We start from the raw sequence: 17,832 nt of genomic DNA, 5'->3' as shown, positions 1-17,832 counted from the left end.
GCGGCGCCATGAGGGGCGGGGCCTCCGCTCCGCTCCGCCCGCTCCAGCGCGCAGGCGCAGCTGCCGCGGGTACCGCGCGGCGCGGGGGGAGGCGGGGCGCGTCGGGCCGTGGGACTGCGCGTGCGCGGTGCTGTGGCAGCGGCCCCCGCCCCCGCCGGTACGTGCGCGCGCCGCGCTGGGGGCGCCGGGGGGCGGCGGTGGGAGCGGGACCGGGACCGGGTTAACGGGACAGGACAGGGCAGGGCAGGACAGGGCAGGGTGAGGTGAACGGAGGTGGCAGCCCGCAGCACTGCCGGCCGACTGGGTGGGTGCGGTCCGTCCGGCTCCCCGCCTCCTCCCATCCGCGCTTTGACTCCCTCAGGGAGCCGCTGAAGGAGCTGGGTGCGGGGGCTGCTCTCGTGTCTCTCCAAGTAACAAGGCCCACTTTTCACTAGAGCGCTGTCACCGGCAGTGGTTGTTAACCTTGTGGGTCACGGCTAAAGATGCTTAGGTGCTGTCCATGTCCATGTCGAGCTGAATAGCCAAAGCAAAATGTGACTGGAGGTATGGGTATGCTCTGCTGCAACAACCCCACCCTTTTGGCATGGAGGTTATATCTAAAGTGGGGTGGGTGGATCATTTGACAGTTTTTACTGTTGAAGTTTTGCTAGTGGACAAAAAATAATTTCAAAGAAATGGGTTGTGTTCAGTGTTTGCAGCTTTCTATGTACATGTGCTTTATGTGGGTGAGTGCAAAACTCAAGTTGATTTTAAACAATACATATGGCCTAAATTCTGAAGGCAGTCCAGATGTTGCACCCATTATCTGAGTAATGCACACCAACTGACTGCAGCTCAAAGTTAACCTGTAGTGGAGCAGGACATGGCAGCCTGGACTCTGTGCTTGGTGTGGTTTTCACTCCCTTAGTTCACACACACACTGCTTGAAGTGGTTCTTACATTCAAGAAATAAAGTCACTAAAATATACTGGTTTTGGGCTTATTTACTCCTGAACATAACTTCTTTATGTCATGCAAGTTTAATATGAAGATCTCTTTCTGTCCCTAAAAGGAAAATATACATATTTATATACACAGTAGAGTACTTACTATTGCAGTACACTTTTAGAGCAATACTGGATATTACAAATTCTCTTTGCAGTTTGTTTTTCCTTTTATTAAGTGTTTATAAGGGTTTCTAAAACTCTTTTTTTATTAAAGATTTATAAACCCCTTATATTGTACCTACACAGGATGATCCCCTTATACTTTAAAAGAATTGAAGAAAAAACCCTGGATAGCATTATATGCCCATCTTTACTCCGATCTATGCCTTGTAATGACAGCGTATCCTCCAGGTCACAGCACTCGTTGCAAACACAGAAATTTACTGTTTGCAAGCTCAACTTTGCATAGAAGAGCATTTGCTCTTCCCCCAGCCCCCTCACAGTTTTAGGGAAATTTTGAGTCTTTCCTCTTTTGCTCTAAACATCACAGACAAATCATGTGCTCCAATTAGTGCTGATATTGGTGTTTTTTTCTCTAAGTAAACAAAGCACAATGTTGGGAGTTTCTTACTTTGTTGGAAATCCATCCTTCTCAGTTACTTTTTTTGTTAAAAGAGTCCTCATGATTTCTGTCTGTTTGTCTGTCTGTGTCTCCTCCTCTCTCTATCCTCAAATTACATTCAATACAATTCCAGTATAGGAGTTCTTGAAAAATCCCTTACTTGGTTTCCATCCCTTCAGAAGAGATTTGAATGCAACTCATCCAGCCTTGCTGTTGCACAAGACTGTGAGTTATCTGTGTATTTAAGTGGGTCTTGCATTTGCTTTTATTTAGAAAGAAATATTTTTTTTTTAAATCAGAGTTTTCTTGGGAGGTGGGACAAATGCATATTTTGTTAACATTTTGATTACAAGAAGGTAATCAAGTTAATTTTTACTTATAAATGTGTAGTTAAAAGCAAATCTTCTAGAAGAAAAAGTAATTGTTTTTTAATTCCTATAAGCAATATTATTTGAAAGCAATATTATAGTATTAGGTTCAGATGTCTTTTTTTACCTTCAGGACATGGATGTTTTGAAGTTGGATTGTCAGTGGAAACAAGCTGGAACTATGCAAGAGAGGGGAATGAGTCTTACTCTGAAAAATGCCCCATTGGCACTGATGAGGTTATAGCTGGATTTATGTTTTAAGTCTTGTTCTGAATTTTATATCTTTGAGGACTTTTTCTTAGATATTCGCTGAAGACTAGTTACTGTTTGTTTGGGGGTTTTTTTGTGTTTTGTTTTCTTTCTGAAGCAATTAAGTGGATTGTCAAGTTGTCTTGGAAAAAACCCACAATAACTCATCAGAAGATGTTTCACATTTTTCAGTATCAGCCTTTAAGACTAATAACCCAAAACAGTCTTTCTAGCATGTGTTTAAAACTGATGCTTTCAAGACCTGTTGCATTTGCACAGATATGGAAGTCATGGTTCTCAAGTCATTCTCTTCTTGGAAAGAAAAATATTATCCTGATGGGACCTCCAGGTGCTGGGAAAACAACGACTGGGAGAATAGTGGGTCAGAAACTGGATTGCCCTGTCATAGACATAGATGATGATGTCCTTGAAACAACCTGGAATATGAGTGTGTCAGAAAAACTGCAGGACGTTGGTTATGAGGAATTTTTAGAGGAAGAAGGAAAAGCCCTGTTGAAGTTCTCGGCATCTGGAAGTGTAATTTCCCTTAGTGGGTCCAATCCAATGCATGCTGCTGGCATGCAGCACATAAAGAAAAATGGAATAGTTGTGTATCTGGATGTGCCCACAACAGTCATTATGAGGAGGCTGAAATCAAAGCAAATGGATCGTATAGTGGGCCTGTCTCCTGGTATTTCTCTCAAAGACATACTTCAGTTTAGGAAGCAGTTCTACAAAAGGTGGTTTGACATCCGTGTTCTTTGTGGAGGGGATGTTGCAGCAGAGGTTGTAGCAGAAAAGGTACTTGATGCTGTGAAGAGATACCAAGACTCAGAACTGGAAACTTTCATTTCAACGAGGTCTAGTAGTACTGCAAGGAGTACAGAAGAAGACTCTCACAAATTATATTTCAGTGATGTTGTTATTCAGGGCTTAGCCCTTGATGGAGGACTCTTTGTTCCTGAGAGAGGGCTTCCAAAATTCACTGCTGAAGAATGGCAAGGTCTGATAGAAGCAACTTACATTGAAAGAGCCCAGGTGATACTAGAAAAATGCATACATCCTGCTGATATTCCTGCTTCTAAGCTGGCAGAAATTATTGAAACTGCTTATGGAGAAAACTTTAGTTGTTCTAAAGTTGCCCCAGTTAGGCATCTGGCAGGTAATCAGTTCCTTCTTGAGTTATTTCATGGACCAACAGCATCATTTAAAGATTTTGCATTACAGTTGATGCCACATTTGTTTGCCTACTGCATTCCCAGAAGCTGCAATTACTTGATTCTGGTAGCTACTTCGGGGGACACAGGGAGTGCTGTTCTAGACGGCTTTAGTCGTCTCCATGATGCTGATAAACAGAGAATTGCTCTGGTCAATTTTTTTCCTGAGGATGGAGTAAGCCCAATTCAAAAATCACAAATGATTGGCTGTCAGAAGGAAAATGCTTGGTCCGTGGGTGTCAAATCAGATTTTGATTTTTGCCAGACAGCTATAAAGCAAATCTTTACTAATTCTGATTTTACTGGCTTTCTTACAGTAGAATATGGAACAGCTTTAGCTGCAGCAAACTCCATAAACTGGGCACGACTGCTTCCTCAGATAGTTTATCATGCCTCTGCATACCTTGATCTCATTCATCAAGGTATTATTTCTTTTGGAAGCCCTGTAGATATTTGCATTCCTACGGGAAACTTTGGCAACATGTTAGCTGCTTTCTATGCTAAAATGATGGGAATTCCTATTAGGAAATGTATTTGTGCTTCCAATGAAAACAATGTTTTGACTGAATTCATAAGAACAGGTGTTTATGACTTGAGGGGAAGAAAATTAATTTCCAGTTTTTCACCAGCAGTAGATATTTTGAAGTCCTCCAATCTTGAGCGATACTTACACCTGATTGGTAATGAAGATGGACAACTGGTGACACAATTATTTAATCAGCTGGAAAATCAGGGCCACTTCCAGCTGCGGAAAGATCTACTTGGAAAGCTTCAGCAGGACTTAGTGGCTGGCTGGTGCTCTGATGAGGACTGTCTGGCTGCTATTCACTCTGTGTACAGTACTACAGGATATATTTTGGATACACACACAGCTGTTGCTAAAGTAGTTGCAGATCGATTACAAGATAGAACTTGTCCAATTATTATTTCATCTACAGCTCATTATTCTAAGTTTGCACCTGCTATCTTGAGGGCCTTGAGGATTGCAGAAATAAATCAGAATCCATTAAGTCAGCTTCACTTGCTGAGTTCTTACAGCGCTCTGCCTCCAATCCACTGGGGCCTATTGGAGACCCTGAAGAAGACAGGAAATGGGGATCACCAGGTCTGTGCTGCTGATATAAGTGTGCTGATGTCCCATATAGAAACCTTAATTCAAAATCATTTCATGAAAGTTTTTTGAGCAACGCATTCAATGTCCACAATTGCAATACGTTCTTAACAAGCTGCATGCTTTACTAAAGCCATCATTCATCAGTTCACAGCATATCTCACAGTTTTATATTCAGTTGTCAAGCTTTCAACAGTGTTTGTAAGTAACATGTGTGAGATTTCTAGTGGTGGTGAAAGGATGTGAATTGAGAGTGTAAAAAACTGGAATACTGCTTTGCAAATCATACACAGTAGAGATGCCAGCACTGCTGGCTTTCCTTGGCAGTGCTGTTTCCTTCACAAGCCTGAAGCATCCTCAACAAAAGGAGACAGTGAATTCTGACCTTTCTGGAACTAATAGCTCTGGTTTTGTTCCAACAATGATGTGAACCTTTGGTCAGTGGATGTTTAATTAAACTTTAACTCATTTCACTTAGGGCACTGAAAAATAATAATATACTGGTGTTCATATGGTAGTAATGAGGGTTGATTTCACTACAAAGATTAAAATATCCTTGTATTGTTAATCCTTGAACCATTGAATTTTTTTATATATTACCTTCTTGTATAATGTTTTTTATGTATTGTGTTGCCAGTGTCTAAGTAAAAAAAAAAAAACTAGTCATTTTAACACCCTTTTTCCCCCAAATATTTTCCTGTGTCAGATAGAATACCTATTTGAATATTTGCAATATATTTGAGGTGTGACTCTTCCTCCAGTGTCTTGTAGTCTCTTTTTTAGATGGTTTTTATTTGAACTTTCAAATTTAGAATCTTTTTTTAGTACTATAGAAGAATCTGATAGTGGTAACAGCTGTCTTCTTAAATAAGAACCAGACTTCACCATTTATTTACCTATATTTTTTGTTTTATCTTTGAGATCATATAGCTTTTCTTGTTCTAATTACTTATGTTTTCATATTTTTCTTAAGTTAATTTCCTTGATGTTATATTCTATTCATGCTTTGCATGAATTAATGTAAGAAAGAAGCTTCCCAAATTACTTGGCATCTCATCAAGGAAAGTGAAAGATGAATTCCAGTGTGATAGCATCAGAAGTGTTCATTATGTAACCCAAAATACATCTGTGTGGTTTTCCTAATGACAGGCTCTTTGGTGTTGATTTTTTTTTCTGAAGAAAAATTAGACTGGATTGTCCTAGGAGATCATGTGGTTATGGACAAATGTATTCTGCTAATTGAAGATTATATTTTGCAAGGACATAAACTACATTTCATACTATGAGAAATGGTAAAATGATATATTGAAAGGTTTGAATGGCATGCAGTTAAAGAGCTAAGAGTCTTAAGATGTAAGGACATATAGCTATGAGAAGTTGTGTTTCCTACTAAGATTCAAGTATACTGGTAATTTATAACATTTTTCTTGCCTCTTCCATAGGCAACATTTCCTACATGTCAAGACTCACTTGGGGCTTTGAACTGTTGTTGTATCCAACAGCTTCCTCTGTGTGCCTGCTTGTACTTTTTGCCACAATAGAAGTGAACAAGTCACCATCTAGCAAACCATCTAGCAAACTCTTTTAAAGAATTGTAATTTCTTCCAGCATAAGGTAAAAGTTCCAAGCAGGATGTGTCTTTGCCACAGTGAATATGTATACAGTATCATTAAATGTAGCTGAGAACATGGGTTTGACACAGTAGCTTTCTAGATTTCCCCCATTTTTAGATACTTTTTTAGGACCTTTCTAGTTCTTTGCTCAAACCTTATTCACTATTTCTTCAGTAAATTTGAAAAATAACTTTTTATTTTTATGGAATTGTGAACAGACCGGGTTGGAAGTGACCTAAAAACATGGTCTGGGCCAACCTTTTGTGACAAGTTGAGCCTAGATGAGATTGTCTAGCACCCTCTATGGTTATATTTTAAAAACTTACAGCAATGGAGACCCTTCCGCATCCCTGGGGATATTGTTCCAGTGACTGAGTGTTCTCACTGTAAAAATTTCTCTCTTGTACCAAAATGAGCATTCTCCTGGTTCAGCTTCCCCCTTGTTATCTCCATATGACTCCTTGTGAATAGAGAGCCTCCAATCTCTTCCTAACCACCACTGAAGTATTGGACAACTGTGCTGAAGTGCCCACTAAGCCTCCTGTAGTATGAAAATATCTAACTCATTCAGCGTCCTCATAGGGCAGGGGAATTTTCATCATTTTCCAAATACAACCTGGGAAAGACCATGATTAAGTAATTTTAAAAAAAAGCAAGTCCTGTAAGAAAAAGTTGCATAAGCATATTGCAAAGAAAGAAGCACTGTTTGTATCAGTGTTAAGTGAGCATCCACCTTGTATTTCTGTATGTTTCAATCTGATTCTTACAGTAATTCCAAGTGGAAAAATGTAATGCTTTTTCTGGACGTGCTCAGTACAAAACCAGAATTCTAAATCTTGAAAATAAAAACCCCAAACCAAACAAACCAAACTGCCTGGATTGAAGTACTGGGACAGGGCTTGGTTTCAGCATAAGGACTCAGTGGAAATCCTGCAGTACTTGGTTCCATGGGGCTTAATGCATCACAGGGCAGTTTGTCACAAACTGTTACAATACTTTATAGAAATATCCTCAAAGAAGAGCTTGTTTTTGTAGAAAGTACCTGAAAGGGAAGAGCTGAGATCATGAACAAGATTTAGTCTTATCTAAACAAGATTCTAGTCTTATCTTAGACAAGATAAGACTAGAAGTCAATATCCTACTCTGAGACAACTCAGCGTTAGATAAACTAGTCAGAACTAAACTAGCAGGGAATTTATTTTGGCATGACTAAATTATTTTATAGTTCGTGGCAGTAACCCAAGCATTGTTTGAATTTCTAGTTGCTGTTTTCCTATCACATGACCCATTATAGCAGTTGCTATAAACCAAGTAAGTAAAAAAATAAGCACTTGTACTTAGGTAAGGGCTTTTAATGTGGACTTACAGTGTCTAAGGGCAGTGGTTAATGAGCACATATAATATTAATAGATTTCTCAGAATGTAAAGGCTTTTACGATGTAGTATTTACTAATTTTCAAAAATAATTAATTTTTGGACTTTCTTAACTTCAATAAACTATTTTCCTGCACTACATCTGCTTGTGGATCCTAGTAATGAACATTTTAAAATGCTGCAGTAGTGTTGTGATCCTGGATGTACACAGTATTTGTGAGCTGGTGCTAATGCCGTGTTCTGGTATCTGTGATGTAGTCTTCTGTCCTGCAGGGCCTGTAGCAAAGGAAAAAAAATTTCCAGCATGCTCAGAATAGCTGGCTGTGGGTACATAGTATAGTGAGGGAAGCAATCCTCCTTTCTTCCTAGCCCAGATTTTCTTAGTGTCAGCAATACACTGTGGCTCAGCAAATCTTGTGCTACTGTTATGGTCCTTGTTTTCCCCACTGTCAGTATTATGAAAGATTCAAAAGGCATTAAAGACTGGGAATAAGTGCCCTTTTTTTGGTTTTGTGTGTTCAGTGTGCAGACACTGCACACTGAATGCTGTCATACATTATTTTCTATTAACTTCTTCAGGCAAAGTAGTGTGCCAGTGGTACAGAAAAGCAAATCTATATTGTGCTGGTTAGCAGTATTTAAGCCATTTAGGTTTGCTGATACACAGTTTGCTCCTATTTGTCTAGCAGAATCAATTAATAAAATCCAGGTTGACAGAACGTATGAGCGTGCAGATCTACACATTTCCACTCCCTTTGTTGACCTAGAGTAATAGCATGGCTTTAGTTAGGCTGTTACTCTTCTGTATAGATAAATCTTTGCTGAACACTTCCTACTACCTGAAAAACCTCAGGGACAAATTTAACAAATGTAAGGAGAAATACAACGTCTATATTTACACTTTTTATTATAAGAACATTTATGTGGAAAATACTGTGTTTTGTTTACAGATGTACCAGGTGCTCATTACTTGCCTTTAGTCACAGCTCTTCTTCTCAGGGAGGAGACATATAAAGGATGAATAGAACATCAGAAGATAATTCTGTTTTCTTAGTATTTTATGATATAAAAAGAATTGCTGTTTACAGTTTTGAGGTGATGAGATATTTTATCTAATGGAACTCTACAGGGCAGATCCTTGTTGTTCAAAAAGTCAGCTTTGCTTTCAAGGACATCAAGAACAGATATTGCTATTAAGTATATCATACTTGGCATACCTGGAATACACATTACTCATTTGTATCCACTGTAATTTTTTCTAAATAAACACTGCAGGATTTATATAGCACTGTAGCACTTTTTTTGCAAGTATGTTTGTGAATTCCTACCAATCTACTAAAAAGAAAATCCACTAAAAGTAGTGGTTTCAGAGTTTCAGTGGTTTCAGAGTCGATTAAGATATTCTTAAGTCTTGAAAGATGTGTTCCATCCTGTGTTTCCTTGAAAGTTAGGGGTATATTTAGTGATAATATAGTAATTCACTTTGCTGAGACTAAGATTTTAGTGAGATAATGTGCATCACTGGAAGGAAGTATGTATAAAAAAGAAAACACAGATCAAAAATAACAAATGTCTAAATACTCTGTTTGCATTGCACCACATACTTGTCCAGCGCTACACGGAAAGCCTGTATTCTGAGGATTAGTATGGAAAAGGAAATCTCTGACAGTTTAATGTTCCTTATTCATGTCTAGTTCAGTGGAGAGATTGTCTGTTAGCTGATATGGAGCAACTTTGGTACACTTCTAATATCATTTCAGGATCATGGGCTTAAAAATTACTTGAATGGTTGAAACCACAATGAGCAGTTGATGTCAGTGAATTAATGTGAATGGGCCATTGATTCTGAACATGTATTAGCAGCTTAAGGAGGATTTAAATGTCACTGTGTTTTTTCACAGCGGTTTCAAATGTGCTCAGCTTGCCTATCAGACCCGGGAAGCTGTTGCTTCAGATTTTTTCAGAACGTAGCAATCTAAAAGACAACTGTCTTGGTCTTGCTCTCCATCTTGGCTAAAACTTTCAAAGATCTCTCAGTGTGGACCAAGACCTAAGCTGTTTGCTCATTTTACTTGAGAAGACTTTATTTCCTGATAAGTGTTTAAGATGCTGTCTGGTCTCTTTCTTGGCAGCATAGGAAAATTATTCAGTGGAATTAAGATAACACTTGATTTACTTGCTTGTGTATGATATAAATTTTAGCCAAGGAGAACATCCACAATGTTTTCCTTGCACAACACAGGAACACATTTTTCATAAAAAGTGTATCTCAAGTTTCACAAAATCAGTTACATAGCACAGGAATTGTTACTCTAGCATTTTATTTAAATATTTTGTCACTGGTATTTGAATAGACTTCAATTTTTAAATAGTTTCTTTTATTTTAAAGAGTTATTGTTATATAAATATGGAGGGTATCACTTCCAGATTTAAAATTCATCATGACAATAATTGAGTCAAACCTGAAAGAACTCAACATGCAAATTGGAAAGGGAAGACGAACAGATTTGTTATGTGAGTTCACACAGGATTTGGCTCTTAACCATGAGTTTATTAAGAACATAGGAGGAAATAAACTAATCACTGTCCAAATCTACAGATGCCACAAAACTTAAATACTAAGGAGCCACTTAATCAGAGCAAGATTAATTGCTTGGTTAGGAGCTGTAAGCAATTTGCATTTTACTCTGGCCTAAAGCAGACCTGGTTTTTTTTGGAGAATAGAGGTTTGAACATACTTAGCAAGCTAAACTATTTGTGGCAGGAAATGCTGCTGACTTTGAATAGTGTCTGGAGATGATGTGCATTCTCAACTGAGTATGAATTTTCAGCATGCCTTGTGGCCAAAAGGACCAGTGCCAAAAGGACCAGAGGTTAGAAATGGGAATACTGCCAGGGAAGAAATACTGCTGTCTGTAATTTGCTTTGGTGTAACCTTTTGGAAGAATATTATGCCCAATTTCAGTAGTCACAATTTTTAGTAATGCTGGGAAGCTGGACAGAAAAGAGTCATGACGGCAATAAAAGTATTAAAAAGAAGCACTGGCATGAGAGTCTCAGAAACGAGAAAATCTTAGTTTAATGAAAAAAGAATCAGCCTAGACAAACTATCTTCAGAGAAAAATTGATAATAAAGAGCCATTCCACCTAGCAGAGAAAGAGTGATCCGGCAAGTCTAAGCAGAAGGACATGTTACAAAAAGAGATAAAATATATAACAGAACAGTAAAGGCATCCCTAGTCTGGACATATTAGATGATTTCCTGAAGAAATGTGATTTGATAGAAAGAGGACTAATTCAGACAAGTCAGACCCATGTTACACAAAAGGTCAAACCAAACAGTCACAAGTTGTGTTTGGCTGCCCCAGGAGTAACTTGCCTTTAACAAAAGCATGAACAGCATTTCACAGAGGTTTGAGAGATAGAGATTATGAACTAATTTCTGTTCTGCTGTGGTGTGATCAGTACACAGAGCAAAATAGGCTACTGGATATGTTTAGCCTTGTTCTTGCTGTCTCTAGAGAATTGCAAATGGACTACTAATGCATACCCTGACTTGACTCATGGCTATTAGGATATGGCTCATTAGTTTTAAATTTCATTATACAATATGCCTTATGATGGTTTGGGCTATATATACTTTCATTATGTAAATGAGGTGAACAGCACAGGAGGAAAGTGTCTGTGTAAATGTCAGCTTTATTGAATGTAGCTAATTTTATTTATTTTCTCAAGGTTTTAAAAGTTGGAGATCTTTTGAAATTTATTAGATGCTTTTTGGCCACTTTTTTCTCGGCTTTTACAAGGAACTTGCAATCCAGTGGCCATTTTCAATTCATTTTCATAATAAGACTTATATGACAAATTGAAAAATCCAGTGGTTCCTTTTTATAGTTAAACTTGAACTTTTATATACCAATTAAAGCTTGGAGAAGGTAAAATGTACTCATGGGTTCTACTCTAGCAATATATTTTGATTTAAATGTATTTTTTTCATTAAACGAATTCACTAAATTATATCTAAATAGAGCAGGCCTGTAGTGGATTTGTTTTCTAAGTATCTGTGGCAATCTGGTTCTGTTTAAAATGCTAATAAATGCATCCCCTCTACTAATGAAACCAGTGGTCCCTGCATAATTAATTAGCATTTTATGCAGATGAACCATACTCATAGTATTTTTCTACCAGAAAGGTTAATAAAAGAATTCAATGCAGTTTTGAAACACCACAAGAGTGGCTTATTTCTGCAAAACCAGTTTTTTACGAGTAAAAATTTTAGTGACATTTATGTGGAATTGTTTCATACAGCTTTTATCCACAAGGTGGCATTCCTAACAGGAGTCTGATAGACATGGTCATTTCTTGCAGTTTTGGAAGAGCTCTAAGTGAGAGGCAGTCATAAGCACATTATATGAGCTTTTTATGTTTTCATTTTTATAAAGGGTAATTAAGAGAAATTTAAGAAACTTTAATGATAATTAGGTTAATACTCATTGATCTGTGGAGTATCCAGAAATATGTGATGGTTCCAGGTTACAAAACAACACATTCATTCATGGCATTATATGCTACTAGAGACTTTTCAACTGTAAAGCTGGACTCAATTTTGCTTTAGTGAAAGAGTCTAAAATAATAGTTTAAAAATTCATTAAACCAAGAGCACAAATAATACCATGGTCTTGTACGCAAACCCCAGTGTTTGGTGTTTTGAACAGGATGAGGCATATGGAGCTTGGAGTGAGGTCTGGGTTAAGGAAGGGCAATAATAGTGTTCATGGGGAAAATGAACATGTCAACAATTATGTCTTGCTCTGCAGGGGAGGATTTTTCATAGTTTAATGTTACAATTACAATTACTTATTTTCATATGCCTGTCATCCAGGTTGATAACTGAGCCAGCGGGCAGCTCTGCTTTCCTTCAGGCTTTATATAGTTTTCAGTTTCTTATAGTCTTTATATGGTAAATTCAAATACCTTGTTACTCTTTTTCTTTGAATACAAGCATGAAGGGAATGTAATACAACCTGCTAAACCGATACAAGTGCACTAGATTTTATATAGCAGGGATGTGCATATTATACTTTTCTGCCCCATGGTTAAAGTCCTGATCTTTGCTTTTTTTGCTGATTCTGTAAGATCAGACCTTAGCTGATCATTTATATCTCCTTTCTAGCTGGTGCCCTACTTGCATTTTTGTTTGCAAAAAAAAAAAAGGTATAACCTAAAGTTTCTGCTGAAACTGTAATCCAATGTAAATTGTGGAATCTTTTCCAAGCCTATTTTGAGTCAACAGAAAGGAATATGAGTTATTTGGTTTTTGATTTATTGTTTTGTGGTAGCAAAACTTCTGTTGAATCTTTTCTAATGTGTATGTACATTTCCTGCTAATCCCTCTGCTCCATGTGCTAACCCCTACTGATACCTCAGACCTCTGGGTTTGGTTCCTCTCACTTAACGCAGCTGAAAGGACAGAGCAGCAGCTGCACCACGGCTGACACTAATGACAGTCTTTGCTGGGTTAGTGGGCACCGTTTTGACATTAAGCAGATATTCTTTTTCCTAACATTCTGCTGTACCTCTATTATCCTCAAAGATGGCTCTGCAAAACAGAGTATGAATTCCTGTTCACTGAAAGCAATTGTCAGTCAGAAAACCCCCACTTTCAGAATGATCAAGCTGGTAGAACCTACTTGCTGGTTGAATCTGGCAACAAGAACTGTAGAGGCAAACCTTCCGAGTTGGTAGTATGTCATGCTGACTGTCAGTAAAATTTGAGGGTCTGAACATCTCCCACATGCTGCAAATTTTAAAGAAATGTGGTGAAAATTACTATTTCCAGGATGTGGAAATGGACTGACAAAAAAAGTTATATATAATAATTATGAAGTGTTAATGAGGAAGTAAATGATATGTTGTTGTTGCCTTTCAAGTTAAGCTACACACTGAATTTTTTTTATAGTAGTTAGGCATAGCACTAGGTGAATAAATGAGGGCAACATTAAATATAGAAAAAAACAAATATACAAAAAAAACCAAAATGGAAAGAAACATTCTCTGCTCTGGTGGCTGCCATGTGGAAAGGGTTTATGGTCTGTAGATAGAACTGTACACAGCTATGTAAGGAAACAGGTTAGTCAAGGTAATGGCAGGGCTCAGGGTCCCCAAAAATGCTGTAATGTGTAGAGTGTGATGGACATCACCAGGAGAAATCAGTAGTCTGGAGCATTGCTGATGTTGCTTCTGGGACATCTCATGATGTTGGATCAGATGGATATGTACTCCAACTCCCAGAAATGGGGGAAAGAAATTAGTCCGAATTGTCCATTTGCCTAAGAGTGTCTCAGTTACATGATAGCGACTGTAAGTTCACATAAGCCGGCACTTGCAGGTAACACTGTCAGAAAAAAACAAGCTGTACTGATTGCAGACAAATAGTCCTGATACTTCATGATGGATCTGCAAATTGCTTTGATAGTACAAAGCACATCAGGGGCTAATTTGCTGCAGCTCATTGTTTGCAAGAGGTGGATTATAAATGTTTGGAATTGCATCTTATGTAACTGCTGCTGGATAAGCATACCTATAAGTGTGAACTGGGAAAGGAAAATGTGATATTGGGAACTGTAGCCACAAGTATTATCACTTCCCATATGTAACAAACTTATGCCTAGGGCAAGGAAGCACAATTACTGACAGAAGCTGTGTTTGCTCATGCAGGTGATTTTATTGTTCTAAGTGATTTATCACTCTGGCTAACATTTTTTGATGAAAGATTTTTCTGGAATGATTGTTCTCCAAAGGAAATTTGGAATTGTTTACCTTCAACAGATGACCAGGTCTGCCTATTAAAAATGTTAGATTTATCAAGTACTTTCATGTGGATTTTAAATTGGTGGAAGACAAAGGGTCAAAGTTTGCTTCCCTAAGTTAGTCACATAATCTCTTTCAGTCTCTCCCTTTCACTTCCTCAGTCTCAAAAATCTACAACTACACATTTGAGAAACTTATCAGATACTTAAATATTTAATGTACTTCCAAATTGTATTATTTTACTTTATCTGTTATCAAAAATATATGCTGGATTCTCTGAATTTATATTGGGTGCTAATGATACACTGATGATTTCTGAAAATGGAAAAACTGTTCTTACTTCCTTTACAAAAGGTAAAAAGACGTTACATTTTCAAACTGTTAAATCTAGCTTTTAAGTCCTGATTCCAGGAAGTGTGCAGTACCTGAATTGCAAACACCTTGTTCTTTGTGCTCCTAGGTCACTGACAGTAAAGTTCTTGCTTTCTTATGCATTTATTACTGTGAAAATAAATAGTTATAAGTCCAGGTCCCTTCCTTCTCAGAAGGATCTGAGTGCAAAACAGAGTTATTCACTGTATTACTTTGGCCTGACACTAGAATTACTTTTAGTAAAGACAAATCAAACCTAATACTCAGTCAACTCCTGTTCAAAATGCAGAGTGATGAAGTTGAGCCAGAAGACATTGAGTGCAAAGTGAGCTTTTCAGCACTGTATAGAGCCAGTATAAAAGCTAGTTGAAAACTACTTCACAAACTAAGATCTCCCAATATCAAATTTTAACTCACTGCTGCAATGCACAGCTGACAGCTGATGGAATAAATATAAATCACTTTTAAAAAAATCTGTCCAAAATAAAATTTGCCTTCTGTGAGAACTTAGCTTATTGTGCTAAGCCTCGGGGTGAAGAGTGGATCTCCCACCCCCATGGTGGTGGCTCTTCGGTCAGTTCAGGGGCAGCAGAAGGAATCATCTTCATTTGTGAGGTTTTTTCCTCTTGTATTAATTGCATGATCTGCTTCATGAATCAGCTTACATTTAAATGGAACAGCTTAAAAGTAATTGTGCAGCTGAGCAACTGATGAGTTATTGTGCCTTATGGCTACTGTGGCTGTGTGGGTGAGGACCAAAAAGACAAAAATTGGTCTCTTTAACCTTCAGTGTCCCTTAACTCTCCTCCAGTGAGTTTTCTATCACTTTAATTTAAGAAGTATTTTGATGAGCTTATGAAAGCAATTCTATGATGCATTTGTCTCCAGTTCCCCAGGAACAATTGCCCAGTCCTGCGTTCCTAAATTCCCCACTGTACATTGCCTTTCCTTTTTTCCTTTTTTGATAGCTGTATTAAATATTGTTAGGGCTGATGCTGTGTGTAGATCTAGTTTTAGAGGATAGACAGATGAAATAGGCAACATTTGGAGTGTCATTGAGACCACTTCAGTAATTTTTTTTGTTTGCAAAGCAGATGTCTCTGTTAAGCACTCATATTCTTCACTGTCACCTATTATCATAAAGCCATTTTAGCATAACTGTTTCTTAATTCTGTAAGCCTTTTCATGGGACATTTTAAAATCAGTCTTTGTAGGATAAATTTCTCTGTATATTACAACTCAAAATACCAGAATTTAAAAATAATCTTGTAATAAGCATTTTGTGGTTAATGTAATTAAGTTCCTTTCAGCCTGGTACTTGGAATGCAAATCAAGAGTTTTATTTCCCTTTTGGAATCAGGTGCCCTTTGAAATGTTCATGCTGAAATTCTGTAAACTGTGTTGTCATTCTGTGTTGTGACACTGTGTTGTTACTGTACTTTTTCAGAAGAATTTTAAAAACTGCCATGAGTTCTGACTGTAAGGAGAAGTGTATATATGCAGCAATTTTCAGGAAAGGAAAACCAGAAGACATGATTTTGTTATTATAACTTTACTTAAGAGGAGAAGAGGTGTATGTATGTATGAGTGTGAGGATATTTGATAAGTTTATATCTTTCTCAGAAAGCTTGAAAGTGGTGATTTTTGCAAGATTTCAAATTGATTAGGGGATGCTGGTTTTTTTCCCTCCACCTTACTCCTACCCAAATTCATAAATGAATGACACAAAAGTTTTAAAATCAGACTTCACTATGTAGAAAGTAAAAAATGGGTGGAAAGAGCAGCAAAAAACAGATCCAATGAATACTCAGAAGGTGGACACAATTCTGCTGAGTGTCTGCAAATTAAAGTCCAAGATTGAAAATCTGACCCTTTAAACAATTCCTTTAACCATGGCCGTGACTAAGGCTTCCTAGCCTTAATATCTTACTATAGAAGTGGAGCTGTGGTTTTCTTGAGAGATTTGTGTAAAAGCCTGCTGCAGTGAGGGTAGGTACCAGGGAAACAGCTTTTTGGAGGGGGGGTGGGGCTGAGAGGAGTGATTCTACTTGTCTGCCAATAATTCTTAGCTAAAAGACAAAGAAAGAATTTAAAATTTTATTTAAACTTTTTATTCAAAAATTGTGTTTTACATGGAATGAAGATTTATGGTTTAGAAATCTATCTGAAATGGTATGATTTTATATATATGCACATGTATATATAATGTAGATGCCTACAGATTGCATATGTATTTCAGCTTGTGTGCATGGCATATCATGCTTGCTGGATCAATGAGCCATCTTGACTGGTGCATCTCAGATAATGTGTTGAAAGAGATGTGCATCCCTGTGAAGAAAGAGATCCCTGTGGGTACCAGTTTGCTGCATCATCACATTCAGATGGGATCTGTTGTCCTTCCTACTCAAAGCCACTTTGAAGTCACAGAGGGACCACACTACTTCCCTGAGCTGTGCTGTCAGGTTCAGGGCTTCTGCAGCCCACGTCTCCAGCTGGCCTTGACCCTTGGCTGGTTTTGTGCAGCTTCGTTGCCTGACTTTGGTTCACTGTCACTGAGGAAGATGTCACTGAGCTCTGAGAGTCTGTAAACTGAAACTGTGCAAGATAAGAAGAGTAAAAACAAGCAGAACTGAGTGTGCTGAGCTGGTAACTGTCTTGGGGACTGGGGACAAATACTGACATGGAATCTAAAAATCCAACGGAGAAAGCAAAGGCTTAGAAAATGGCATCTCTGCAACTGTGAGGACTTGCAATGATTTACTGGGGTATTTTGACATGAATTAAAGATATTTCTTATTAAATATAAAGTGTGCAACACCAATAAAAGACAAGAGAAACCACTTAATATGCTTTTCTCTTCTTTCCCTTCTTCCTTTTCCTTTTCCATATGGACCCTCATCTCATCAGCTCCTTCCTGACCTGTCTGAAGGATGCTTCCATAATCAGCCTCTGGTCAAAAGTGCTTCTTGGTACCTTTTACTGTTCTCATTTCATTCTGTGAATCATACAGTCCCCAAGGCACACTTGGCATGTGGTACTGTTCTCTCACTGCTCTTGACCCCAATATCCACACTGGCATGGTGTGGTGGCCCTGGAGCGGCTGCAGTGACCAGCCAGCCCTCTGGCCACCCACACAGGTGCCAAGCTTGGTATCAGGGCTGAAGGAGCAA

General features: G+C 38.1%; 1 protein-coding gene across 4 annotated transcripts; it reads left to right on the top strand.

The window, feature by feature from the left end:
* Positions 1-53: 53 nt before the first annotated feature.
* On the top strand, positions 54-17,507 carry THNSL1 (threonine synthase like 1). Of its 4 annotated transcripts, none has more exons than XM_030264489.4 (3): positions 54-157; positions 1,682-1,773; positions 2,050-17,507. In XM_030264489.4, the coding sequence occupies exon 3, from the start codon at positions 2,340-2,342 to the stop codon at positions 4,563-4,565; it is 2,226 nt and encodes a 741-aa protein (XP_030120349.4). In that variant the 5' UTR covers positions 54-157; positions 1,682-1,773; positions 2,050-2,339; the 3' UTR covers positions 4,566-17,507. The 4 variants fall into 4 exon arrangements, with proteins under 4 accessions (XP_030120349.4, XP_072781522.1, XP_072781521.1 ...); XM_072925420.1 differs by having other exon boundaries at positions 93-157; positions 1,687-1,773; XM_072925421.1 differs by lacking the exon at positions 1,682-1,773 and having other exon boundaries at positions 67-157.
* The last annotated feature ends 325 nt before the right edge of the window (positions 17,508-17,832 follow it).

Source organism: Taeniopygia guttata, chromosome 2 (genome assembly GCF_048771995.1).
Source record: "Taeniopygia guttata chromosome 2, bTaeGut7.mat, whole genome shotgun sequence".
NCBI lineage: Eukaryota > Metazoa > Chordata > Aves > Passeriformes > Estrildidae > Taeniopygia > Taeniopygia guttata.
The sequence above is the reverse complement of the archived record's forward strand: the minus strand, read 5'-3'. Positions and strand labels throughout refer to the sequence as shown.

Coding starts and splice junctions, on each gene's coding strand:
- THNSL1 (XM_030264489.4), top strand. CDS start 2,340: ATGTTTCACATTTTTCAGTATCAGCCTTTAAGACTAATAACCCAAAAC.